At 33.0% G+C, this 23330-nt stretch overlaps 2 protein-coding genes across 3 annotated transcripts; both read right to left on the bottom strand.

The window, feature by feature from the left end:
• Positions 1-7512: 7512 nt before the first annotated feature.
• On the bottom strand, positions 7513-12352 carry LOC116026307 (homocysteine S-methyltransferase 2). 2 transcript variants are annotated; one of them, XM_031267789.1, is made up of 7 exons: positions 12041-12352; positions 10996-11052; positions 10642-10871; positions 9700-9829; positions 9253-9456; positions 8981-9049; positions 7513-8250 (listed from the first exon to the last, which is right to left on the bottom strand). In XM_031267789.1, exons 1-7 carry the CDS (start codon positions 12236-12238, stop codon positions 8095-8097), a joined length of 1044 nt encoding a protein of 347 aa, XP_031123649.1. In that variant the 5' UTR covers positions 12239-12352; the 3' UTR covers positions 7513-8094. The 2 variants fall into 2 exon arrangements, with proteins under 2 accessions (XP_031123649.1, XP_031123648.1); XM_031267788.1 differs by having other exon boundaries at positions 8978-9049; positions 12041-12351.
• A 2739-nt stretch (positions 12353-15091) lies between these two features.
• On the bottom strand, positions 15092-21814 carry LOC116025447 (methylcrotonoyl-CoA carboxylase subunit alpha, mitochondrial). The gene is made up of 16 exons (XM_031266675.1): positions 21374-21814; positions 21066-21187; positions 20380-20527; positions 19842-19979; positions 19542-19637; positions 19372-19431; positions 18950-19042; positions 18759-18870; positions 18358-18462; positions 17675-17811; positions 17363-17588; positions 17120-17277; positions 16803-16919; positions 16346-16588; positions 16154-16249; positions 15092-15613 (listed from the first exon to the last, which is right to left on the bottom strand). Exons 1-16 carry the CDS (start codon positions 21716-21718, stop codon positions 15605-15607), a joined length of 2205 nt encoding a protein of 734 aa, XP_031122535.1. The 5' UTR covers positions 21719-21814; the 3' UTR covers positions 15092-15604.
• Positions 21815-23330: the final 1516 nt, after the last annotated feature.

Raw genomic sequence — 23330 nt, 5'->3', positions numbered from 1 at the left:
TGGTTCAAAATGATGTCATTTCACAATTCACACAATTAGGGCCTTTTGTGGTATCATTTTTTTTCGCAATCAAAAACATTATTGGTGCTATATGTATATAATCTGTTAATTGCATTATATAATATGTTAACTGTTAACTGGATGTTTACAAAATCAATAACTTAAGTTCATAATAATAATTTGTTAATTTTCAACCAAATATCACTTAAAAATATATTATAATCATGATTACATGTTAATACACCAATTTAGAGTTACTTGACATGATACATTTATAGTTAACAAATTATGTATTTAAATATGTAAGTTTATGTATCTAAAGTTAACAAATTATGTACTTACTATATCTAGAAGGCAAAAGAAAAAGAATCACTAATTTTTAAACCAAGATCCACAAATGCACATTGTGGGCCTTAGCCCACGATATAATTTGCAGACTTTGTTAAGTTAGCACAAAAAATATTTATATGTTCAAAATATAAAATCATTTTCTTCAAATGTAATGTATCAAAATTGTATACTTTATGTTGGGCGTTTGCTGAGTTCAGCCCTGTTTGATTCGAAATGCGGTGCTATGGCTTACCATGGAGGGATGTGATTAAATGGTTAATGTTCACCTACCTATCACCAATTGGGTTTAAGTAGGTGATGTCAACTAGATAGCCAAAGGACTCTGTGGGTGACCCTCAAGCATAATGCAGCAAGCCGAGTCTAGTCCCAAGTGGGATGGCAACTAGATAGCCAAATAACTCAGTAAGCATAATGCAACGCTGAGATCAATTTAAAAACTGTCTAATTTAGTCCTTTGACTATCATTTCTTTAACCAATTCATTGTCCCCGAAGCATGAGACAATATATTTTGAGAGATATAATAGTCACCATCACTATTGAACCATTTGATTATCATTTATTTAACCAATTTGGTCATCATATTTGACGATACGAGGACCAAATTGGTTAAACAAATGATAGTTAAAGGACTAAATTAGTCAAATTGATATAATCAAGGGATCATTTTTGTAATTTACTTAGAGGTAAAGTATGAGCTAGTATGATCATATTAACCTTATGTTCACCGGAGATTTAGTGGGTTAGACATCGAATGACCAAATTGGTTAAAGGAAATAAAGTCAACAGACTTAATTAAACAGTTTTAAAATGAAGGGCCAAATAAGTCAAATTGAAATAGTTAGGGGACCATTTTAATAATTTACTCCAACTAAAAACTCTAAATTAAAAATCTCAAGGATATATTCTCTATATAAAATCATGTTTAAATATTACAGGCTAGGATTAAATCTCAAACTCTAAATTAAAAATCTCAAGGGTATATTCTCTATATAAAATCATGTTTAAATATTATAGGCTAGGTTCTCAAAATATTATAGGCTAGGATTAAATCTCACCTATTATAAAAATTCATGGTCATGACAAGACATCATTCATTCCATCTCTCATAACTCCATGGAAGGATATTCTCTCACCCCTCTTCTAAATAATAGCCTATAGGCTCACATCATGTACATGTATTACATCATCAAGAATGACTAAAGTATGGCTAGTAATTGGCAAAAAAGATAGTCAATTTTTCTTATCAAGAATGACTAAAGTATGGCTAGTAATTGGGAAAAACAAAAAAAGATGTGAATTTTTCTTTTCAAGTATTAAGCTAAACATATATGTATCTTTTAAATATATTTTCTTATACTTTTATGTTTATCTTTATTATTCATGGATCTGAATTGATGACTCAGTACATAATAAACCAATAAAAAAATCATATTCCATCAATATTAATTTTATAAATATCGTATTTGATAAAGTTATGCATTTAACATTTTCACATATTTGATGAAGTTATACATCTTAATTCTATAAAAATATAATATGGGATGTTACAGCACATATAATTGTAGAATTTCTAGTAAACTGATATATATGTTGTATCTCTCTCTTTTTTTAAGGTAGTTTTGTAATATTATTGCAGTTTCAAGGTATGTAATTGCGTAATTGGTGACATGTATTGACATAAAACAGTGCTTTTTGGGTTCATATAGTATCTGTACAATAATAATTACACAAAAACTTTAGTATTCTCTGTTTTTAATAATAATAATAATAATAATAATAATAATAACAACAACAACTACTACTAGAATTCAGAGTCTTTGGGAAGAAAGACTAAGAATCAAGTATCACCAACGACGATGTGGGAGCAACTCTCAAAGTGAGAGGGCTCCTTGTGCACAATAAGCGAAGATTTAGCCTCTGTGTTCAACTAAGTTATTATAATTTACATTACCCCAAATGTTCTGTCGAGCCAGGATATGAGATTCCTTGGGGTTGGAAATTCAACCTTTTGGGAAAGAGAGGGAATTCCGACATCTAATTCAGCACTAATTTGAGTACAACATTAAGTTTGAATTAGAAAATTCTAAAAAAGTACAGTATAAATCAAGAAGTAGCGTGACATGGAATTGAAGTGGATTTTTGGGTTTATAGCATATTAAAACATAACTAGCAGTGTGCAATGAAACAGAACAAAATGTTCATTTGTTCAACAACCAACAACCATGTTTTCGTGGAAACCAATATTTTGGTCTTAACGGAGCAAGGCAATAGTCCCAAATTGATGGGTTTATGTTCAGAGCCATCTTTCATTTTAGCGCAAACTAGATGCATGGATTAAAGTGAATGTTTGTGTGCTTTGGAGAAGGGCCCACATGCAATATATGTATATACTTGTAATATTTAAAGTGGATAACTTGAGCAAATTGAGGTAGGATCTTGATGGGGGCTTTTGTGCTTTGGGACATTAAAAAGTGGAGAGTTGCTAGATTCGGTTTTAAGTTGTACCCATAAAAATAGATTGTTTAGATGTATTTATATTTTACTCTTATTTTTTATTTTTTTATTCATGATTTTTACCATCGAACACAGTGCCTAATTCTTTCACTGAGTTTATAAGCACCTCTATTGGACGGAACATGCAACTGACACATTATGTGCTTGCAGTTAACCGTTTCTGTACCTGTAGACAAATTTAAGGCTCATCACATGGTAATTGCATACACATAACATGATAACTACAAACACAAATTGTTAATTGCAAGTACATAATATGTTAACTGCAGACACATAACATACTAACTAACATCTTATGTATATGCCATTAACATATTTTGTGTTTATAGTTAATAAGTTATGTGTCTGTAGTTATATGTTATTGTCTAGTTAATAATTATGTGCCTTTAATTTATTTATAAGTACACAAATTATTAATTGAAGGTACAGAATGCACAAATCGCATACAAATAATTTTGTTTATCAGATTTCATTACGCAATATAACAATAACCATGCGGGATTAATGCATGCAATGTCCTAGGATATCGAGCAAACCCAGGATGTAAATTGGGCGGGATTAAGATATTTCTTGGATTAAGATATCCTGGCTTTGAAGTTGCAATTGACTATTCTTAATACACATGCTACGTATGGGAGACTGTGTGAAGTTACCCCTTGGCTCTTGCTCGGTTTCAAGGGCTTTCAATTCGCAGCCATTGCTGGTCCATCCTTGGCTAACAATTGTAGTGCCGAAGAAGATTAAATTATCCCCGGCCCCCATCTGCTCCCAACAATGGATTATGGGAATCCCCAAACCAGCAAACCCAAAACTCTAGTATTGGGGTTGTAATGCTTAAGATTAGTGTCAATTAGTTAATTAAACAAAAATAAATTGATACAATTAGTTAATTAAACAACGTGAAGAACAATTAAAAAATACGGTGGCATTATGGTCATTTTGCTTAAGATCACAGCTTAAGGTGCGTAAGTTTAAAGTTTAATGTGCGAAAGCTCATAGCTTAAGATGCATAAAATTATGGAGTTAGGTGCATAAGGTTACAAATTAAGGTGCGCAAGTCTAAAACTTGTGCGTAATTTTTTTAGCTTAAGGTGCGTATGTTTAAAGTTTAAGGTGCATCAGTTTAACTCTTAAGGTGTGTATGTTTAAAACTTAAAGTATGTAAGTTTATAGCTTAAGGTGTGTATGTTTAAAGCTTAAAGTGCGTCACTTTCTAGTTTAAGGTGCATCGGTTTAACTCTTAAGGTGCGTATGTTTAAAGTTTAAGTTACATCACTTTCTAGTTTAAGGCGAATTAGTTTAACTCTTAATAAGGTGCGTATGTTTAAAGCTTAAGTTGCATTATTTTTCAGTTTAAGGTGCATTATTTCGAACCTTAAGGTGAGTTAGCTCGAGACACTTGATCATTATGCGTTCTTTTTTTTTTTTTTGTTTTTTCTTTTTTTAAATCCTTCAGTTTGAGCCATTGATTAGATTAGATTAAAGATTCATATCTTACCCCATTTTAATCTTCGCACGTGAACTATCCCATATATATATAAAAGTTGTACTAAAAAAACCAAAATTTGGTGCCATTAATTAGGGTGTGAAGACATGTCGAGTTTGTGGTTAGTTGTCCAGCAAAGAGCTCCATCCATCTATGATCTATGTGAATAGTATATATATCCATATGGAAAAGAAGAAAACACAAGTTTGTGGGCACCCACTTTGCTCACAATTCACCAAACGTATCCAATCAAATCTTATCAACATTTGTTTAGTTAGTACTAAACATGTTTCATCTGTTGTCCGGTATCCAGTCCATATAGCTCAGAATCACTGTTTTTTGGTTACTTAATGCTCTAATTAACAACTCCCATCCGTACTATTTCACATTAATCATTAGACAAAAAAGCAGCCTTCATCTTATGATGGGCAGTTGTATGGGACAAATTGGAGGATTTCTTGTTGATCAAATACATCAACATTATATTTTACAATCCTATTTTACTCATTATATATCAATAATATATATATAGTTTAATATTTTTACTATACAATATTAAGTAACAATAAAAATTCATAATAATTAATATAAAGAGTTATGTAAAAGTTATACCATACCAAATCGATTACTATAAATATAAAGAAACGCTGACATTTATATAAATAGAAGTATAATTTTATTTTCTTTACTTACAAAAAAATATCAGTGTTTCCATTGTTTATTTTAAAATTTTTAATATATAAAGGGAATAGCTCATTTGTGGGAATGTTATTCGTAAGAAAAAATAGTCAAAACAAACAATAGAATAGGTCTATTCCTAATAATGTTATTCCATTATTGAGCTAAGCATGCTGTTAAAGTATTTCAAAACTTATTGTAATTACCTAAATTTGTTTGGAAATTTTAATATATATATATATATATATATATATATATATATATATATTAATAATGAATTTATGATTTCCCAATTCAATAATCAAATTATTACGATAAAAATCAAATTTATTAGTAATGGAAAATTTATAAATAATTATTAAAACTCAAAGGTGTTTAATTCACTAATAAATTTTTATAGATAAAATATTGAAATTGGTTTAAGCTGTAACTATTTAACCTTAGTATTTTGTTATTTTATTGTAATGAATTATTAATGAAATTTATTTCTTTAAATTTCTTCTTTTTTTCAATTTTTTTTCAATAATGCACCCAGAATACAAAGATCTATTGTTCAAAATGAATTGCAAAATTTTTTTAAAAAAAATGCGGTGTCATTTTATAATTTTTTTTATAAGTGCATATGTTTTATTTTTGTCTTTGAGTGCATTATTTTCTTTCTTCGATTTCATACTACTTTTGTCTCTTCGAATGCACATTGTTGTGCTTTCAAGTGCTGATTGTTGTGCCTTCGTGTGCACATTGTTGTGCTTTCGAGTGTATATTGTTATGTCTTGGGTGCACATTATTGTGCCTTCGAGGATTTGAACAGAATATAAAAACACCATAAAACAAAATGCAAACAGATCAAAGGATTAGATTATTTCAGGTCTGAGCTCTTCTGTTTCTTCTATCCCGTGAGTGATCAATTGAGATGTTGAAGATGCAAAGATAGCAGAGATGCTGTAGTGATACATTGTAGATTTTACCTAATTCGCACTTGATCTTGGACCTATATATGCCCCTCTCGCACAAGATCTTGGATCTATATATGCATTATGCCTAGAGAGAGAGATGAAAATAGTAAAGTGAGGTGAAGCAATCATTATTACATGGACCATGGTTCGCACAACTGTGTAAACCATAAATAAAAAGTGGAGTACATCTTTAATATATTAAAAGTACATTATTTGAAAATACATTATTTATATACTATCAAATAATGTATTTTTAGTATATTAAAAATGTACTTTATATTCGTAGTCCAGATAATAATTTGGCTGATGGGTGAAGATAGCCATCTGTTGTAATCTGCCCAAAGCTAAGAACAAACCTTTCATGTAGCTCTATATACATACAGGATTGGATTTTCAGCAATGGCCCGCAATAGCAGAATTGTTGTTAGGCAACAAATAATGCCAACCATTGCATCGCCCTCACAACACAACTGCCAATGATGTAGACTTTCAGAGAATGTGTAAGAAAAATAGGGTGCCCAAATAGAGTTGGCGAAAGTTGCTTGCCGTAGTTGAGTGTTTGAATTGGCCCTTTACCAATGCGATTATTATCGTGGACCACTAATATAAAATTTATTTTTTAATATATTAGATGTAGATTCATTTTTAATATATAAGATTTATTTTTTATTTTTTTAATGTTGATTATTAATATATTAAATGTTATTTTTTTTAGAAGGTTCATTATTTAGTATATAATCCAAAATCAAATAATTAATTTTTAATATAATAAAAATGAATATTTATCAATAATTCACATTAAAATGTAGATCATAGTCCATAATTTGCCTTGCCAATGTACCTTAAGACCCTATGAGCTGAGCAACCATGGTACCTTAAGGCGGCAAGTTATCAATCATTATTGTGTGAATCATACTAACAAATAATATGCATTCAATACATAAATAATGTACTTTTAGTATATTAAAAATGTACATTGTATTCAAGAAAAGTACATTATTTGAGTACTAATGCTGAAAGTACATTATTTTGTATAATGTGCATTCAATACGCAAATAATGTACTTTTAATATATTAAAAATGTACTTTTTATTATGGTTCACGCAGCACTGCGTGAACCACGATCTGCACAATAATTTGCTGTCAAATTATATTTTGGACCAAGGTCTACCTTGCATTTTCAGCCCTAATAAAAAAAAATAACCTTCAAATTTTGTACCAACAATTAACCGTTTCTGTACCTGCAAACAAATTGAATGTCCATCCAATAGTAATTACAGACACCTAAACTCTTAACTACAGGTACAAAATATGTTAACTGACACATAACATTTTAACCAACATCTTATGTGTTTGCAATTAACATATTTTATACTTGCAATTAACTATTTGTCAATTTATGTGCTTGTTAATGTTGTGTCTGCAATTACCAAGTTATGTGTCTTCAAAGCTACAAAAATTGTTAACTGCAGACACATAACTTTTAGACCAAAAATCACAATGCAATATGAACCCTGGTCGTAGTATATGTATAACAATTGCGGCGCTTTACAGAAAGAGTTACACAAGTACCAAGCTAAAGCTGCAAAATATATTTAGGACTAGGAAGCTGGTAACTGACTTGTAACTTCTAAAAACCACTAATTCACTACTGGCTTCATTCAATAGCCATTTTATTTTTAACCCATTCTACGACCAAAACATGCTGCCTGCTAAAGTCTCAACACCTCTTTGCATCCACATGTTAAACACATTTGATATGATGCTATAAAAAAGAAGTGTTCCATCACCTTGGCCAAGGTTTACCAAACCCATGAAGTTATTCTCCCCAGAATAGAACATATATATGCTTTACGCCCCCAGTGAACAACTCTCACCAAGCAACTTTTACGAGTCAGATAGAACTCAATTCTACAGGCTGCAATATTCAAGATTCCAATTGCGTAAATATGGAACATACAGTACAATATCAAGTGATGAGCATCAACTAAAACCTTGGAAACAACCAATGTACAACTAATTCCTGGGATTTCTCTTAAACTCCATTACTAGTGGAAAGTCAGAAACAAAATCTTTTGAGATTAGCATGTTCTAACCAAAAACACAGCTCAGGATGTGGTCGCTTTTTCATTCGAGAGGGCACTGCATATTGCTCTAATAGTGTCGGGAGTAGTTCTGCAGCACCCTCCAACAAGTGATGCTCCATCCTCACACCATTTGTTCACATACGAAACAAAACCTTCATTGGACACCCCTGTATTTTGCTGCAATATAAAACAGTGTATTGACAAGGTTTCTTTCAAGTACATAAAACAAAAACAAACTAGCTTGGTTGGCATCAGTGGCCGTACACTCTCATCCCTTAAGAGAGGTCAAGAGTTCAAACCCTCTCTTCTAATATGGAAAAATCAATATGGCCAGCACTTTGTCCCTTAATTGGGCTGGCCTGGTGCGAACATGGATTAGTCTGAGTATGGTACAGGCTTAAAGGTGCCTCCTATAATTAGAGTCTACTTAGGACACCTCGTGGTCTAACCAAAAAACTTGAAAAAATAAAACAAAAACTTAATTGGGCTGGCCTGGTGCGAACATGGATTAGTCTAAGTATGGTACATGCTTAAAGGTGCCTCCTATAATTAGGGCCTACTTAGGACAACTCGTGGTCTAACCAAAAAAATTGAAAAAATAAAACAAAAAAAGAAACAACGAAAATTCATTGTTTGCAAATTGAAACAGGGGTTATTATTTATATGCAGATTATTGTATCTACAAAAACACAGACAATTTGAGGTGCTGCTCCTCGCCCACGAAAAACAATCATGCATTTGACAATACTCAAGAATACGAGGAATCCATTTTCCGTTGAATAACAAATGCAGAATGAACAGAGCAACACAAAATTTTCTTAACGCAAATGAATGCTCAAGCAATTTCAAGACTGTATATGGAGTAATCTTTAAGCTAGAGGAAACAAGAAGAATGAGAGCTTACTACCCACTCCTTTCTGTAAGCATCGTAAGTCTCTCCACTGTTTGGATATATAAGAATTGGTTTGGTTGTAACCTAAGAAATACAATGCAAGAGACAAAAACTTAATTCCAACATAAGCTTATAATAATAGCCATCACTTGAGCATAAAACACAAATAATACCATAATCCAACTAGGCATAATAATGCTGGTGGTATGAGCTGCTGAAATTCTAAACTGTTTGCATACTTGGTAGTTGGTAAAGAAAAAGGCAAGAAAGAAGGAATTTTGGAGCACCTTTTTTACGGACAAGATTAGATCTGATATGAATCTAGGAGGGGTGCAGTTTATTCCCACAGCAACAACCTTCTTGCATGATTCAGCAATCGTGGCACATTCCAATAAAGAATCACCACTGACTACATTGATACCGTCCTTAGAGTTGAAGGACAGCCACGCAGGAATTTTTATGTCCTCTTCCTCAAGTAGCTGGACAAAAGCCTGGATAAGTGCCAAGAGTTGTTAATATTATAATTCAACAGTAGAGATACTTTGATTCTTCAAAAAGTTTTTCGTATTCAGCAACACAGTCCACTTAACACTGATGTAATACCATTGTTGTCCGAGACTCTTTGGCAGTCCCAATAAATAGATGGCAACTGTTAAATGGCATATAATCATTTCACAAGCTACAACAGTAGTCTAAAAAATTTATTAAACATGCATAGTCCATATCACTGATACCTGAGCTTCAATCTTATTTGGCACAGTTTCAAAAGCCATTATATCAGCACCAGCATCTGCAAGAACCTGAACCCTTCTTCTGTGAAAATCTTTTAGAAACTCCAGATTCATTACATCTCCATAGTCCCCACTATAAGTAGAACAAAAGACTTAATACTTTATGTAACAAAAGCACAAAAAAAGTAGCATATTATTTCACTGAAGAGATGGCCCATATGGCCTTGAGTGGAAGTGCTTAAGGTGACATATAGTGTCAATCAGGAGAATGTTCACATATAGTGATAGATGCTGGGAGGTGTGATTATTTGGGAAGTCTTATTTTATTAAAATTACATCAGGTTGTTTAGATATTTAGAAACTACTAAATACAGTAGTTATTTAGAAATTACAAAATACTCCAGTAGTTATTCAACTTGTTATTCTTAGCTTAGAGGTAGTTTAATTATTTGGAAACTACCAAATACTTAATCATTCTTAGTTTAGGTATCTTTTTAATCAATCCTATTAAAGGGAGTGCGTCTTTGAATAATAGACAAGCAGAAATTCAGACCCAAAAGGGGTCTAAGGGAGTTTCATTCTCAAGCAAACCCAACGTTTTCTTCTTTTCCTTTTCAAACTACTTTTTCTTTGTTCTTTTTTTTTTTAAATGTTTTCTTGCCTATGACATGAACACATAACATATAGCTAGCAAGAACTAGGACTCTGCAGTATTGACCCAAGAAATGACAATTAAAATACGTGGTGGAAAATCATCATAAAATAAGAGCAGAGGCCTAAAATATATCCAATTTTTTTGCATGAAAAAAGGCTGCTCAAATCTACCTCCAAGTATATTAGTACTGATACACACACACACACACACACATGACAGTCTGATCATGATATCAAAATATTTTCTGAACAGATGAAGAAGAAAAGCAGGGACACTCAAGTAAAGTTCACCTGTATTCAGAACCATCAGCTAAATAAGCCCCATAACTCCCAACAGATGCTGCAACTAATATGGGCCGATGCTTAAGAACCTTTCCGTCAGTAGTATAGTCAGAAGAAGATTTTTGGAGTTTTTCATAGTATAAATTCCGTGCTTCACATGCTATTTCAACACTTTTTTTAAGCAAGGCTTCACTCTCTTCCTGGGAAAAACCTTTGGCCTTGAACCCCTGAATGGTTCCCTGTCCAAATATGAGCAGATGGAAATTCAGCTCCAAGCACAAGTTGCACACAGACATACATATAGGTCTACTAAAACAATCAATGAGGAGAAAGAACAGTTGTCAATTATAGGAAAATAAATACCTGATAGGATGCAGTGATGATTATACCTGCACCAGCTTCAAGGTAGTCCAGGTGTACCTGCTCAAGTCAAACATTAAGTGATTAAAAAAAAAAAGACATTGATCTCTAGGACACAATCAAGAGTTCATGTAGAACTCTCAGTGGAAGAAGGAAGAACTCACCATTTCCAAGATCTTTAGATGAAAACACTTTAAAGCTATCTAATTTGTTCATTTGACACAATTCTTCAAATTTTATGGACACACTCAAAGTATACACCATCTATTAACAAGTTACTAAAAATAACTGTACTAAAAGTGTCATCACTCAACAATCAATGCATTAAAATGACAGTTCCCCTCAAACTCAATTGTTATACCAACCCTGATACAAAAATTCATTACTTTCAATTAACACATTTTGTACCTACAGTTAACAGTTTCCGTACATGTAAACAAATAACTTGATAATTGCTGAGACATAATATTATAGATAACTTGATAATTGCTGAGACATAATATTATAGTTACAAGTACAGAAACTGTAAACATATAGAAAGTGTAAACTATAGATACAGAATTCGTAGGTTATTCTTGGACCAGGGTCTAGCATGGTAGACCTTGGTCCATGGTATAATTTGCCCCTCAAACTGCCCCATTCAGCCCTACCCCTAAAGAATGAAGCCATACTACAAAATCTGCACCATACTTCAATACTCAAGTACAAAAGGATGAAATGCAATTTTTGGGTTTGTCTATACAAGAAAGATACTTCATTTTAAAAATTTACCACAAAATCTTAAGCCTTTAAAATTTAAAGCAAATGAAGTAATTCATAAAAGCAATGGCAAACCCAAAATGCTGGATTGTATATATCCTTATCAGAGGTTTAACCTTATAAACCAAAGATGGGGTTTCTTTGAACCAAATACGAACTTGAGGATCGGGCCTCAAGGGGGTAGCTAAGTTGGTAGAAGCTGATGGAAATCACTGGATCGAACCAATCCCCCCACTCAACTAAAAAAGGTAAGTAAAACCTCGCAAAACAAAGGGGTGAAAGAGTATACCGCGCGGATGAGGTGTGGGGAATCGAGAAGGCATTTGGCACTCCAGAGAGGGTCATTGAGGTCGGCACCGTGACGTTCGAGCTCCGTAGCGAGGCCGCCGTCGATCACGGCGACGCCGCCGGACTGCCGGAGGAAATCCGCCATGAGCGAGGAGGAGGGCGTAGTTGTGGTGGTTGTATGGACGTCGAGTGGCCCCATTTTCAGGAAGTACAAGGTAAGCAGCGGTGGCGCGGTGCAAGACTGCAACTGCAAGGGCAATGCGATTCTCAGAATCTCAGACGCAGTCTATCGTAGTGTTTTATATTCAAAAATAATAAGAGAAAATAAATACTCCGTATTAGGTTGTTTTTGAGCACCAGCTCTCTTTGGCTTAAGATGAGGCCTCATTCCGTTAATATTCCGTTAATTAGCCCTTGTCCATTACTTTTATATCTACTAAATATTCTCCTCTCCGTTAATATTTCGTTAACTTTTAACTTACACATTAATTTCTATAAGAAAGATCTTAGGTTCGAACCTCATCTCAATCAAATTTGACATAATTAAGTTTCTCACTCTATTTTACTGTTATTAAATTAAATAAATTAGTAGATACAACAAAAAGTGATACATATGTATTTCTTTAATTTAGAATTATGTGTCTATAATACCTTTATTTAAAAAAATTATTCATTATCAAAAAATTAAATTAAATAAGAGAAATAATTCCATTAGTTATATTGTCTTTATTTTCTCTCATGCAAAGATTCTTTACATTCAAATTTATCAATTGATATTCATTACATTGTCCATTATCTTATTTTTGCAATATCTTGTAATTAAATATCAAAGTTATAGTACAAAATAATGTTATATATTTATTTACCAAGTATTTTATTAATACTATATATGAAAAAAAATTTAAAATAATTTGAAGCTAATTATATTAACTACTTGGGGATTGGTTGACAAAGTGAGTACTCAAATAACCCAACAAATTGAAGCGGAATCGCTCTATTTTACTCTTATTGAATTAAATAAATTAGTAGTTACACCAAAAAATGATACATATGTATTTCTTTAATACCATGAAAAAAAAATAAAAAAGAATAGTTTGAAACCAATCATATTAACTACTTGGGGGATTTGTTGACCATGAAAGTACTCAAATAACCCGTTACCCAGCAAATTGAAGCGAGAAACTATCTTTTAATATCTTTGGAATATATAATATTTTAAATTTTCAAATTTTTATTAATTTATTTAATCTTTTTTCTTAAACTAGGAATTTCTTTATCCATAATAACTCATTCAACAATAATGGTTGAACCAAATGAACCCCAAGTATAACACCTAAGGGAAAGTCCATAGCTCCTATATCATAATCTCATTGCATGACGTTGTCATCTATGCTACCAACAATAACCGAATTGCAAATAACACACTACCAACAAAAAGGAAGAGAACAAATAGTAAAGATGAAGACAAAGACAATGTTACTCAAAAGAGAATTAAGAACACTTAGAAAAATTTAAATGAAAAGTAGTATTTATTTAGACTATCATTTTTAGACCAAATATTTAGACTATCGATTTTACAAGGTTGCAAACATTTATTTTAGTAATAATTATAATGAATGTTCTATATTATCTTGGATTCATATACTTTGAGTTAGATATTTAAATAAAAAAAATCGACATTCAATTACGTACCCATGTATAAACTTCTCCTATATAATCTTGCATTGATATACTTTCAAATATTTATTTAAATATAAACACTGGGCATTAACCCATACGCGCAATGCGTGTATAAAACTAGTATAAATATATGTGGGGTTCACTTTCATTTGGGTCGGGTGAAAGTGGATTTAGGTTCTTTTTCAGACGAAGAAGATATTGATATATTGTAAGCTCAAAACAGATAATGTGCGAATGAGAAATCTAATTGGACGAAAAATTTGTTGACTTCTGCATATTATTTTTTAACCATTGTTTTTGAATAAATATTGACTATTTGATATTGTATTAAATCAATAAGTCGATGTGTTTAATTACAATTTTTTAACAAAAATTGAAGATATATATAAAATCCAGCGACTATTTGACCATTTTTCTCTCTTTAAAGATAACTTTCAAATTTAAAAATGAGAAACTATAAATAAACATATTTTCCATTTTTCATTCTCTATTTTTTCAAAAAAAAAAATAATTTAAAAGTCTATTGGAAATGTGGAAGTGTTGATTTTGGCAAACTAAACCATGGACCATGATCCACCTTTAATGCAGATACATAATATGTTAAGTATGTTAACTACATGAATATAATATACAGTTAACATATTATGTGTCTATAGTTAACTTATTATATTTATAAATACATAATTTATTAATGGAAGGTACATAATATCTTAACTGCAGACATATAATTTTTGGATCAAAATCAACAATATAAGGTGTGCCTGCTTGATGGTATAACAATGGGTTGATTTGAGCATATACCCTAGTCCATAATCCTAAGCCCCGGAAGATTCATTGATAACAAGCTTAGGGCATCTACATATGTAATTCTTTGATTTTTATTGGATTTTTTCAGAGAAAAAAATGATTGCTATTTTTAATGGATTTTTTCAAAAAAAAAAATAATTGCTAAGTTTTTGAACAGATAGGACACTGATTTTTGAAGGACTTTTTTCTCTTGCAAATCATCACCCCAACAAGCACGGTGTGGTGGTGGGACGCGTCAGAGTGGCACTCTGACATTTTAGCCGTTTGATTTTTCTTTTCTTTCTTTTTGACAAAGATGCTCTTAGAGCTTTCGCGATTTTTTAAGAGTTTTGTCAGTGTGATTAAGAAAAAGAAAATGAAAGGAGATTAAAAAAAAACTAAAAAATCTAACATTTGAAATTAAAAAGAAAAATATAAAGGAAAGCACGCCCGCTGGGGCGGCAATGCGTGCCAAGCGCGAGGAGCGCACTGCTACTTCTTCTCTATATTTATTTATTTATTTTTATTTCTGACATGCTCTTGTATTTCACAGGAGTAAGAAAACATAAAAAACCAATCACCTACATCTGTTTCAAAATTATGATCCAGTTCTTGGCCTGACATGAACCAACAAATATACATTGCTGGGGATGCCCTTATAGCTACGAAATATGCAGCAATGTGAAGCCATGTCCAACAAGCTCTCTACTGCTGTGTCATCTCCAGACCACAGCAACTATAGCATATCCCTTCCCATCATCAACACCACGTCACAGATCAAAGAATATTGAAAAAGGCTTTTATTCTGATTTCTTTTTTCTTCTTTTTTTTTTTATTTAATACATTTGAGGGGATTCGGGAGATGGGATTTGAACCCCTTATAAGTTGTAAACGTGAGTGGCTCAATTCGTTAACACTACACTAAATCCCAAACCCCCATATGTGAAATTTTATTGACCTATTGTCCTATTCAACTAATGTACAGTTTCCTTGTCAAGATCATTGCATACAGTGATACAGAGATCTTCTGCAATCTCTTCAGAGCTGCTTGTAGTTTCTGGTCCAGTTCAGATTGTCTTCAACGTAAATGCCGGTGGATCTATGAATTCTGCATATATCACCATGCAAATAAATTGGGAAATTAGATGAGAACCCCCATAAATAGATGCAAATGGTTAAAATAAGATCTCACTCTGACATGAGAGAGAAAGAGGATTATCCACTCGAGCATAATCTATGTGCAAGAAATCTATGGTTTACAATGATATTTGCACAATTGCACTTGTTAGACTAATCACCAAATATATTTCCCAAAATTTTGAAGTAAACTCCCTAGTCCCTAAGCACCAAAACAATGGTTATACGTATCTTTTGAGTACACATCAATCAATGAAATGGTAAACTCAAATATCGACATTTGGGGGTAACCCCAGCCAAGAGGGCTAAAGATACTAATAATTTGTAACCACAAGATCACGAGTTCGAATCCCAACTTTCTTGATTTGAGCCGGTCAGCCATGGGTAACCTAGGCTGGTTTACCTCTTTGTGCTCCTTTGCCGGCTAGGGTCACGATAGTGGGTGCGGGTTTCCCTCGTCACCCCAAAAAAAGAAAAAAAAATATGGACATCTGTGGGGAAGACAACTAACCTTGATACTGAAGAGAGGAACACCATCATAAATCTGCTGGCCCACTTCAACCTCAAGTCCACTAACATAGCCAGTATTTGGAGCTTTCACGACATGCTAATAAATGGGATGGACACAGAGAAGAGATCAGGGTTCAAGTTTTTGAAGAAAAGGCTTTAATATGATATTAAAGTGAAGTTTGCAAGTACAGACCTCCATCTTCATTGCTTCTAATACCAATACTGGTTGGCCTTGCTGAACTTTTTCCCCATCCTTCACCAAAACTTTAACCACTAGACCAGCCATCGGGGCCACTACAGTTCCAGGAGGATGAGACGCAGACTCATTGGAAGGTTTGTGTTGCAGTTCATCATCATCAAACAGTTCAAGACCTATACTTTGTTTGAAGTGATGATGGTATTGACCATGCCAAATGTGGATGTGCTTAAAATGGTCCTACAAGATGATGAAATAAAAGCTTTTATTAATTGAAGCCAATTTAAGCTCTTGCTGCTATGCTTATCCTCTTGAACAGTTAATAGATTTTCAACAAAAACTACATTAAACATATACGCATACATATAATAAAGGAAACAGCAATCTATGATTAAAAAAAAATTATCAACCACGTTACAAAACAAGGAAATGGAGTCAAAAGGATAGGCTTTACCTTGGAATAAACAGCAAGGCTCACATTTAGTTTTACACCGTCTACTTCAACCATATAGTTTTCATTGCTTAACTGTTCTACTTTGACCTCCAAACAGGGGGAAGTGCTTTCTCCTGTCTGGAAAAATATAAGTTTTACATTAAAATTTCAATAATAGCTGCTTTTGAAACATTAACAGGCCAAAGGAGAAAAGAAAGTGGTGTTTAAATTTAAAGCAAAAGAATTTGAGATAAAGCTTTCACAAACAAATTATAGAAGTACCCTCTCCACATAGGCACATACTAGAACTATCATGTAAAAGCAGATATATAGAGTACCTCAACTAGGAATTTCCCATCATCCAAATAGGTTATGGAAACATTTAAATTTTTTGAGCCATTATAGTTATACTCATCATCGCCTTCAAGCTCCATAGTTCGACTAGCCAAACGATGTACTCTAAAAGGAGGATCAGCATACCACATAAACAGACCTCCTGCTCATAAAAAAGAATTTTAAAAAATCAAGAATTTGTAGAAATTTTAAAAATAAATTCCCACTAATCCCAAGCTTAAATTTACCAGGGGCACTATCCCTTGATGCTGCGAGCTCCATTTTGCAAATGCAAGCAGCAGCAATAGATGCACCACATCTCATGGCATTACATGCTTCTTGTGCAATTCCAGCACTGATGAATAGATCATCTTTATACTGCTCAATGAAATGAGTTTCCACTTCACCATTTTCAAAAGCAAAATGGTGTGCAAGTTTAGACAGGAAATCTATGTTGGTTGGCAAACCTGCAACCTAGAGTGGAGTGCGGACAATATTGCATGTCAGAATAAATGTTCAATGCAGGCATCACCAAACTTAAACATTAAATCAGAGAATACCTGAAACTTTGACAAGCAGTCTTTCATTTTTATCAATGCTGCAGGGCGATTCTCTCCCCATACTACAAGCTTGGCAATCATAGGATCATAATGCATGCTTACAGTGTCCCCTTCCTCAACTCCAGTCTCAACTCTAACTGCAACATAGCATGGAAATGAAATTAGTAAAATCAACAATGAATAGCTACTACTGTAGTCACAAGTGTATTCTCACAAGCAGCTATCTGACAACACTAAATGAAATTGTATTTAAAATTCTTCTATAAACAGTTGACTTCGATTGCACCACAACCATTCCAAATAAATATGTTAAGGTAGGATTGTGATTGTACAAATCAATAAATGGTTGCAATTTGATCAACTAGAAGAGTTGTCTAATTCATATTCCTATTATGATCAGTTCTTATGAGTATTTGGCATTCAATAAGGTTAATTGCATCCCCAGAAATGCTATCTGAATAATTTAAGGATCCTTGAGAGATTAATGTTCTTTAGGTGTGACCAGGAGCATAAGCCATCAGCATGCTCAAATTAAATGATATGCTACTTGCAAGCATCTTAATGATCTATTTTTCTTTGCATAACTACCACCAACTAGGAATTATGTAAAACTATTAAAAAGTACCTAAATTACATTTGAGAATTATTTTCATGAACACACAAACATGAAGATAGAGTGGCACCTGATGATGAAACTGGAACAGGACGATAATGATGAAGAACCCCAGTAGCAGGAAGAAACCCTTTGGAGACATTTTCAGCATATATCCGGGCTTCAAAAGCATGACCTGCCAAGAGAAATAAAATCTTTGTATGTTTAGAGGTTTGGATATTTCAATCATGTTATTTGCAAAGAATGTTCTCCTGAAGCACTGGCTTGGGTGTTAGGCCAGAAAATACTAATAATAATAATAACAACAACAACAACAACAACAACAACAACAACAACAACAACAACAATAATAATAATAATAATAATAATAATATTATTATTATTATTATTAATGAGAAAATATCCACATGAAGTTAATAGCTAGCATATATTAAAGAAGACAGAAGTAATACATTCAATTAAATCTCTAACCTGATAAAGGAACCTGTGATTGGCTCAAAGGAAGAGGCTCTCCACTTGCAACACGTACTTGCCACTCCACAAGATCTTGACCAACAATCATCTCGGTAACAGGGTGTTCAACCTGCCAAAGAGTTATTATGTTCCCTATTTGTAGTAGATATTAGAGCGAAATGGGAAAGAGTGAAAGATTACACAGACACCTGAAGGCGGGTATTCATCTCCATAAAATAAAATTCTCCTGAAAGAGTATCAACGATAAATTCCACAGTACCAGCACTATGATAATTAACTGCCTTTAAGAATAAAGGAAGGTGTGTCAGGTTGAACAAAACAGACAAAAAGCTTAATAAAATGTTCCAAAACACACACCAAATACAAAAAATACTATAGCAGATATCTCAAAAGAGAAGGTTTTCAATCTCAGAAGTTAGTCAAATCACCATTCATAGTGTGTAAGTAACTCAGTATGAAAAAACAGACAGGCAAAGCACTTCTATATCACCTGAAGATAAGAACAAATATTATATGCATGAGTGCATGACAAAAGGATAATTATTTGTGTGGAGACATTGTGTAAGCAAATCATACAAAGAAACAGTTTAGAAATTTTATGACCCTTTACCTTAGCTGCAGATACAGCAGATTGACCCAAGTGGGTCCGGAACTCACTATAAATATTTGGCTGCAAATATGGAAATAAAAGAAGTTTCAACTGTCAAGAAGGCAGAATATTAACTTAAAAAAAGAAAACAAAATTTATAATAAAAAAAAAAGAAAAAGAAATGTGATTACAGCAGGAGCTTCTTCAATTATTTTTTGGTGCCTTCTTTGAACACTGCAATCTCTCTCATGGAGATGGATAATATTACCAATCTTGTCACCAAATATCTGCATAATGAACATGCTATTATATACACCAAATATTTGCATACTGAACATGCTATTATATAATCACATTAAATTTTCACATCACATTTGACATTTCACATAAAAGTGTGAATCTCTCTCTGTTCTGAGAAAACAGTTTCATTTCCATCACTTAAAATAGTTAGAGAATGCACAACATGAGTTGCTTAAACATAAGAAGCATACCTGGACTTCAATGTGTCTTGGTTTAGTAATATATTTCTCTAGCAAGATTGTGTTTATGCCAAAAGATGCAGCAGCCTCTCGTTGAGCACCCAAGAATGAATCAACAAATTCACTAGGACTTTGAACAATTCTCATGCCCTGGAATTGGACAAACAAGTGCAAATATAACTTTCAAAGGCCACACATGAATGGACATGCATATATGATAAAAGACAAGGATCTGTATTTTAAACCAGGCTTTGAAACTCCCTTCAGCCAACTATTATTTTCTTATCAAATAAAACTGTTAGTGGCGATACTGTATTGACTCACCAGCTATGGAAAAGTAAACAGTGCTTAAGAACTTGAGAACATGAACAAGAAGAGGAAAAAGGAATCTCCAATTTAAGATAATGTCAAAATTGTGTAAGAATTGATAATATAAAACAATAAAGAGACACTATTAGCCAAACATTTCATAGATTTTTTCATTTTTTTAACAAACAGAAATTAGGGGAAAAAAAAAACAAAGAAAACCAGAACTAAACTAAATGCACACCTTTCCTCCACCTCCATGAGTCGGCTTAATTAAAATAGGATAGCCAATTTTCTCTGCTTCTGATCTCATTAAGTCAACATCTTGTTCTTCACCGTGATATCCAGGTACAAGTGGCACCCCTGCTGCACCCATTATTCTCTTTGAAGCACTGATAGAAAAGCCCATAAGAGCAAATAAATAAATAAATAAGAGAGGGAGAGAAAGAGAGAGAGGAAATGAGCAGAAAACCACCCACATGACAAAGCATTCAAACAGTTTAGTGAAGTAAAGGGATCTTAATAGCACCCAATGTGCAAATCTGCTAAATTATCATTTCATACAAAATCCTCTTCTTTTTTTCCTGAAGAGATTTCATACAAAATCTTAAACAGTCAGATTGAGGTGTATACATCACGTATCTCTAAGATGAAGTAGACAAGTGAGACACTAGAGGCAGCCTCTAAGAAGTAAGAATCGGATAGCACAAGACTATAATAATTTTTATTTCAATTCCTTTCTTCAGCTAAATCCACTAGAAAATCAAAAGAACAGTCTTTTAATGCTCTTGTTGCTCCTGTGTCTTTCTAAATCCTCTAGCAAGCATTAGAACCACATAGATGTTATAATGCATATGAGAGGTCAAAAGGTTACATATTAAAAAGAGCATGGAATGACAAAAAAATCACTTATAAATTAGCATTCTCTACCTTTTGTCGCCCATATCACGGATTGCAGATGCAGGAGGTCCAATAAAGATCAAGCCTTCATCTTCACAGAGTTGAGCAAAATCAGCACTTTCCGATAAGAAACCATAACCTGGGTGGATAGCCTGAATATCAAAAAATCCAATCTGAATGTCTGGCGTTGTACTGGGAAAATATTTAGCACCAGTTATGCAAATTAGTATAGGCCAAATAAACATTTACCGAACCCAAAACAAACATTTGATAACACAACAAAATAAATGTAAATCTATTATCACAATTCTGCCACAATTAGAAAGTTTGTTAACAACCTGTGCTCCAGTCCGAGCTGCGGCTTCCACAATTGTTGGAGCGTTCAAGTAGCTGAGACGCGCCGGCGGAGGACCAATACGAACAGCCTCGTCGGCCGATTTTACGTGCAGACTGTACCTATCGGCGTCGCTGTAGACGGCGACAGTACGAATCCCTAGTCTTTTGGCGGTTCTAATGATTCTACAAGCTATTTCGCCCCTATTAGCTATAAGTATTTTTTCAATCTTTTGAGTAGCATTGTGGTCCTTCGTCGCCGGCGCCGCAGTAGAAAATAGAGATCGCCGGCTAAGAACGTGCGGTTTCCGGTGGATTTCCCGCCGGAGTATAGAAGAAATGGTAGACATTTAGCAGAAGCAAAGGTGCACTAATTGGAGTCTGAGGAAATTCTTATCTGAGTCAGGCTTTGGGAAATTGAAATTTGCACAAGAAATTACGGATTGCCTCACATATTAAAAAAAAAAAAAAATACTACTTGGATCTTTCACGGAATGTTAAATTATCCTATGAAATGTTAGTTAGGTTGTGTTTGACAAAATTTATTTAGCAGCTTATAATTTATTTTAAACTACTAATAAGTTATAAATTTTGTTGGGTAATGTTCTCAAATAAATTAGTAGTTTAAAATAATAGTTTATTTTGAAAAGTTATTTTACATATTTTTTTTCATCTTTATCATTATTATTTTAAATAAATGATATCTTTTAGTCATCTCAATTAAAATCCTTTTGTCCTATTCTTTGAAATATGTTTGGTTATAAACTTGCAATTTGACAATTTTAATGAGACTGTTTTCAACATTTAATCAAATAACACATCTTAATAAATGAAATAATGATAATTGATAAGTCATAACATCATAGCAATATTAAAAAATAAAAATACACAAATATGAAATGCTCAAATACTTCAATCAACCAAATATTCAAAGTAGCAAACTATCAAAAATAACTAATGAATCATTATGCATCTCGCATGACCGTATCTATTTCAGCTTTGACTAATAAAATTCGAGTTCATATTTTATTTATGTATCTCTGTTAATCATTTGTGAATTATGTATTATTGGTGTGTAGAAGGATCTGATAATAATGATTATTAATTAATGAAGTATGAAATAAATCAAATAAATGAATATTTATTATGGAGTAATTAATAAATTGAATTATAAAATCAATGAATAAATTGGATTAATTAATTAATAAAAGAAATTAAAGGTTTAAAGTTTAAAACTTATCGTAGTAGTTCATATTTCAACGACCGGTCAAAATCGAAATAACTCGGTCAAAATCGGATGAAATCGACCGACTCAGACGACTTGATCGAAATCAACCGACTCAGACGACTTGATCGAAATCGGCCGAGTTGACCGACTAAGCGTCTGGCCGATTTTTTCCTGCCTAATAATGAAAGCGGAACGGCCTAGGGGTGCATAGCGCTTAGGCGCTGCCTAGACCGATTTTTACAACAGTGCTATATACTATATATTTTGTCCATTATTATTTTATCATTTTTTAAAAGGATAAGTTGCCTTGCTGGTAATCACGTGACAATGTTATCCGATCTTGTTTAGATATATGTTTCGATAATTACGTGGCAATGCTATCTACTTTTGATTTTTATAAATGTCAATTTAATGCGTTACAATTATACAATATATCTTCAAGCAGTCGTTATACCGTGGATCGTGGACCATGGTCATGATTGATACTGCAGTTGTGTTGAAAGAGAATTGCAGTTGCGCGGAACATAGACTGTTTCATCCGTCTGGAATTGCAATTGTGTTGAACGGATACTGCAGTTGTGTTGACGAATGAAACGGTCTCTGTTCCGCGTAACTATAATTCCATTTCAACACAACTGCAGTATCAGTTCAACCCTATAATATCAGCCATGACCATGGTCCACAGTATAATTGCGATCTTCAAGTGACAAAAAAAAAACATTTCTTCGTGGTGT

This window comes from Ipomoea triloba, chromosome 7 (genome assembly GCF_003576645.1).
Source record: "Ipomoea triloba cultivar NCNSP0323 chromosome 7, ASM357664v1".
In the NCBI taxonomy this organism is placed as follows: Eukaryota; Viridiplantae; Streptophyta; class Magnoliopsida; order Solanales; family Convolvulaceae; genus Ipomoea; species Ipomoea triloba.
The sequence above is the reverse complement of the archived record's forward strand: the minus strand, read 5'-3'. Positions and strand labels throughout refer to the sequence as shown.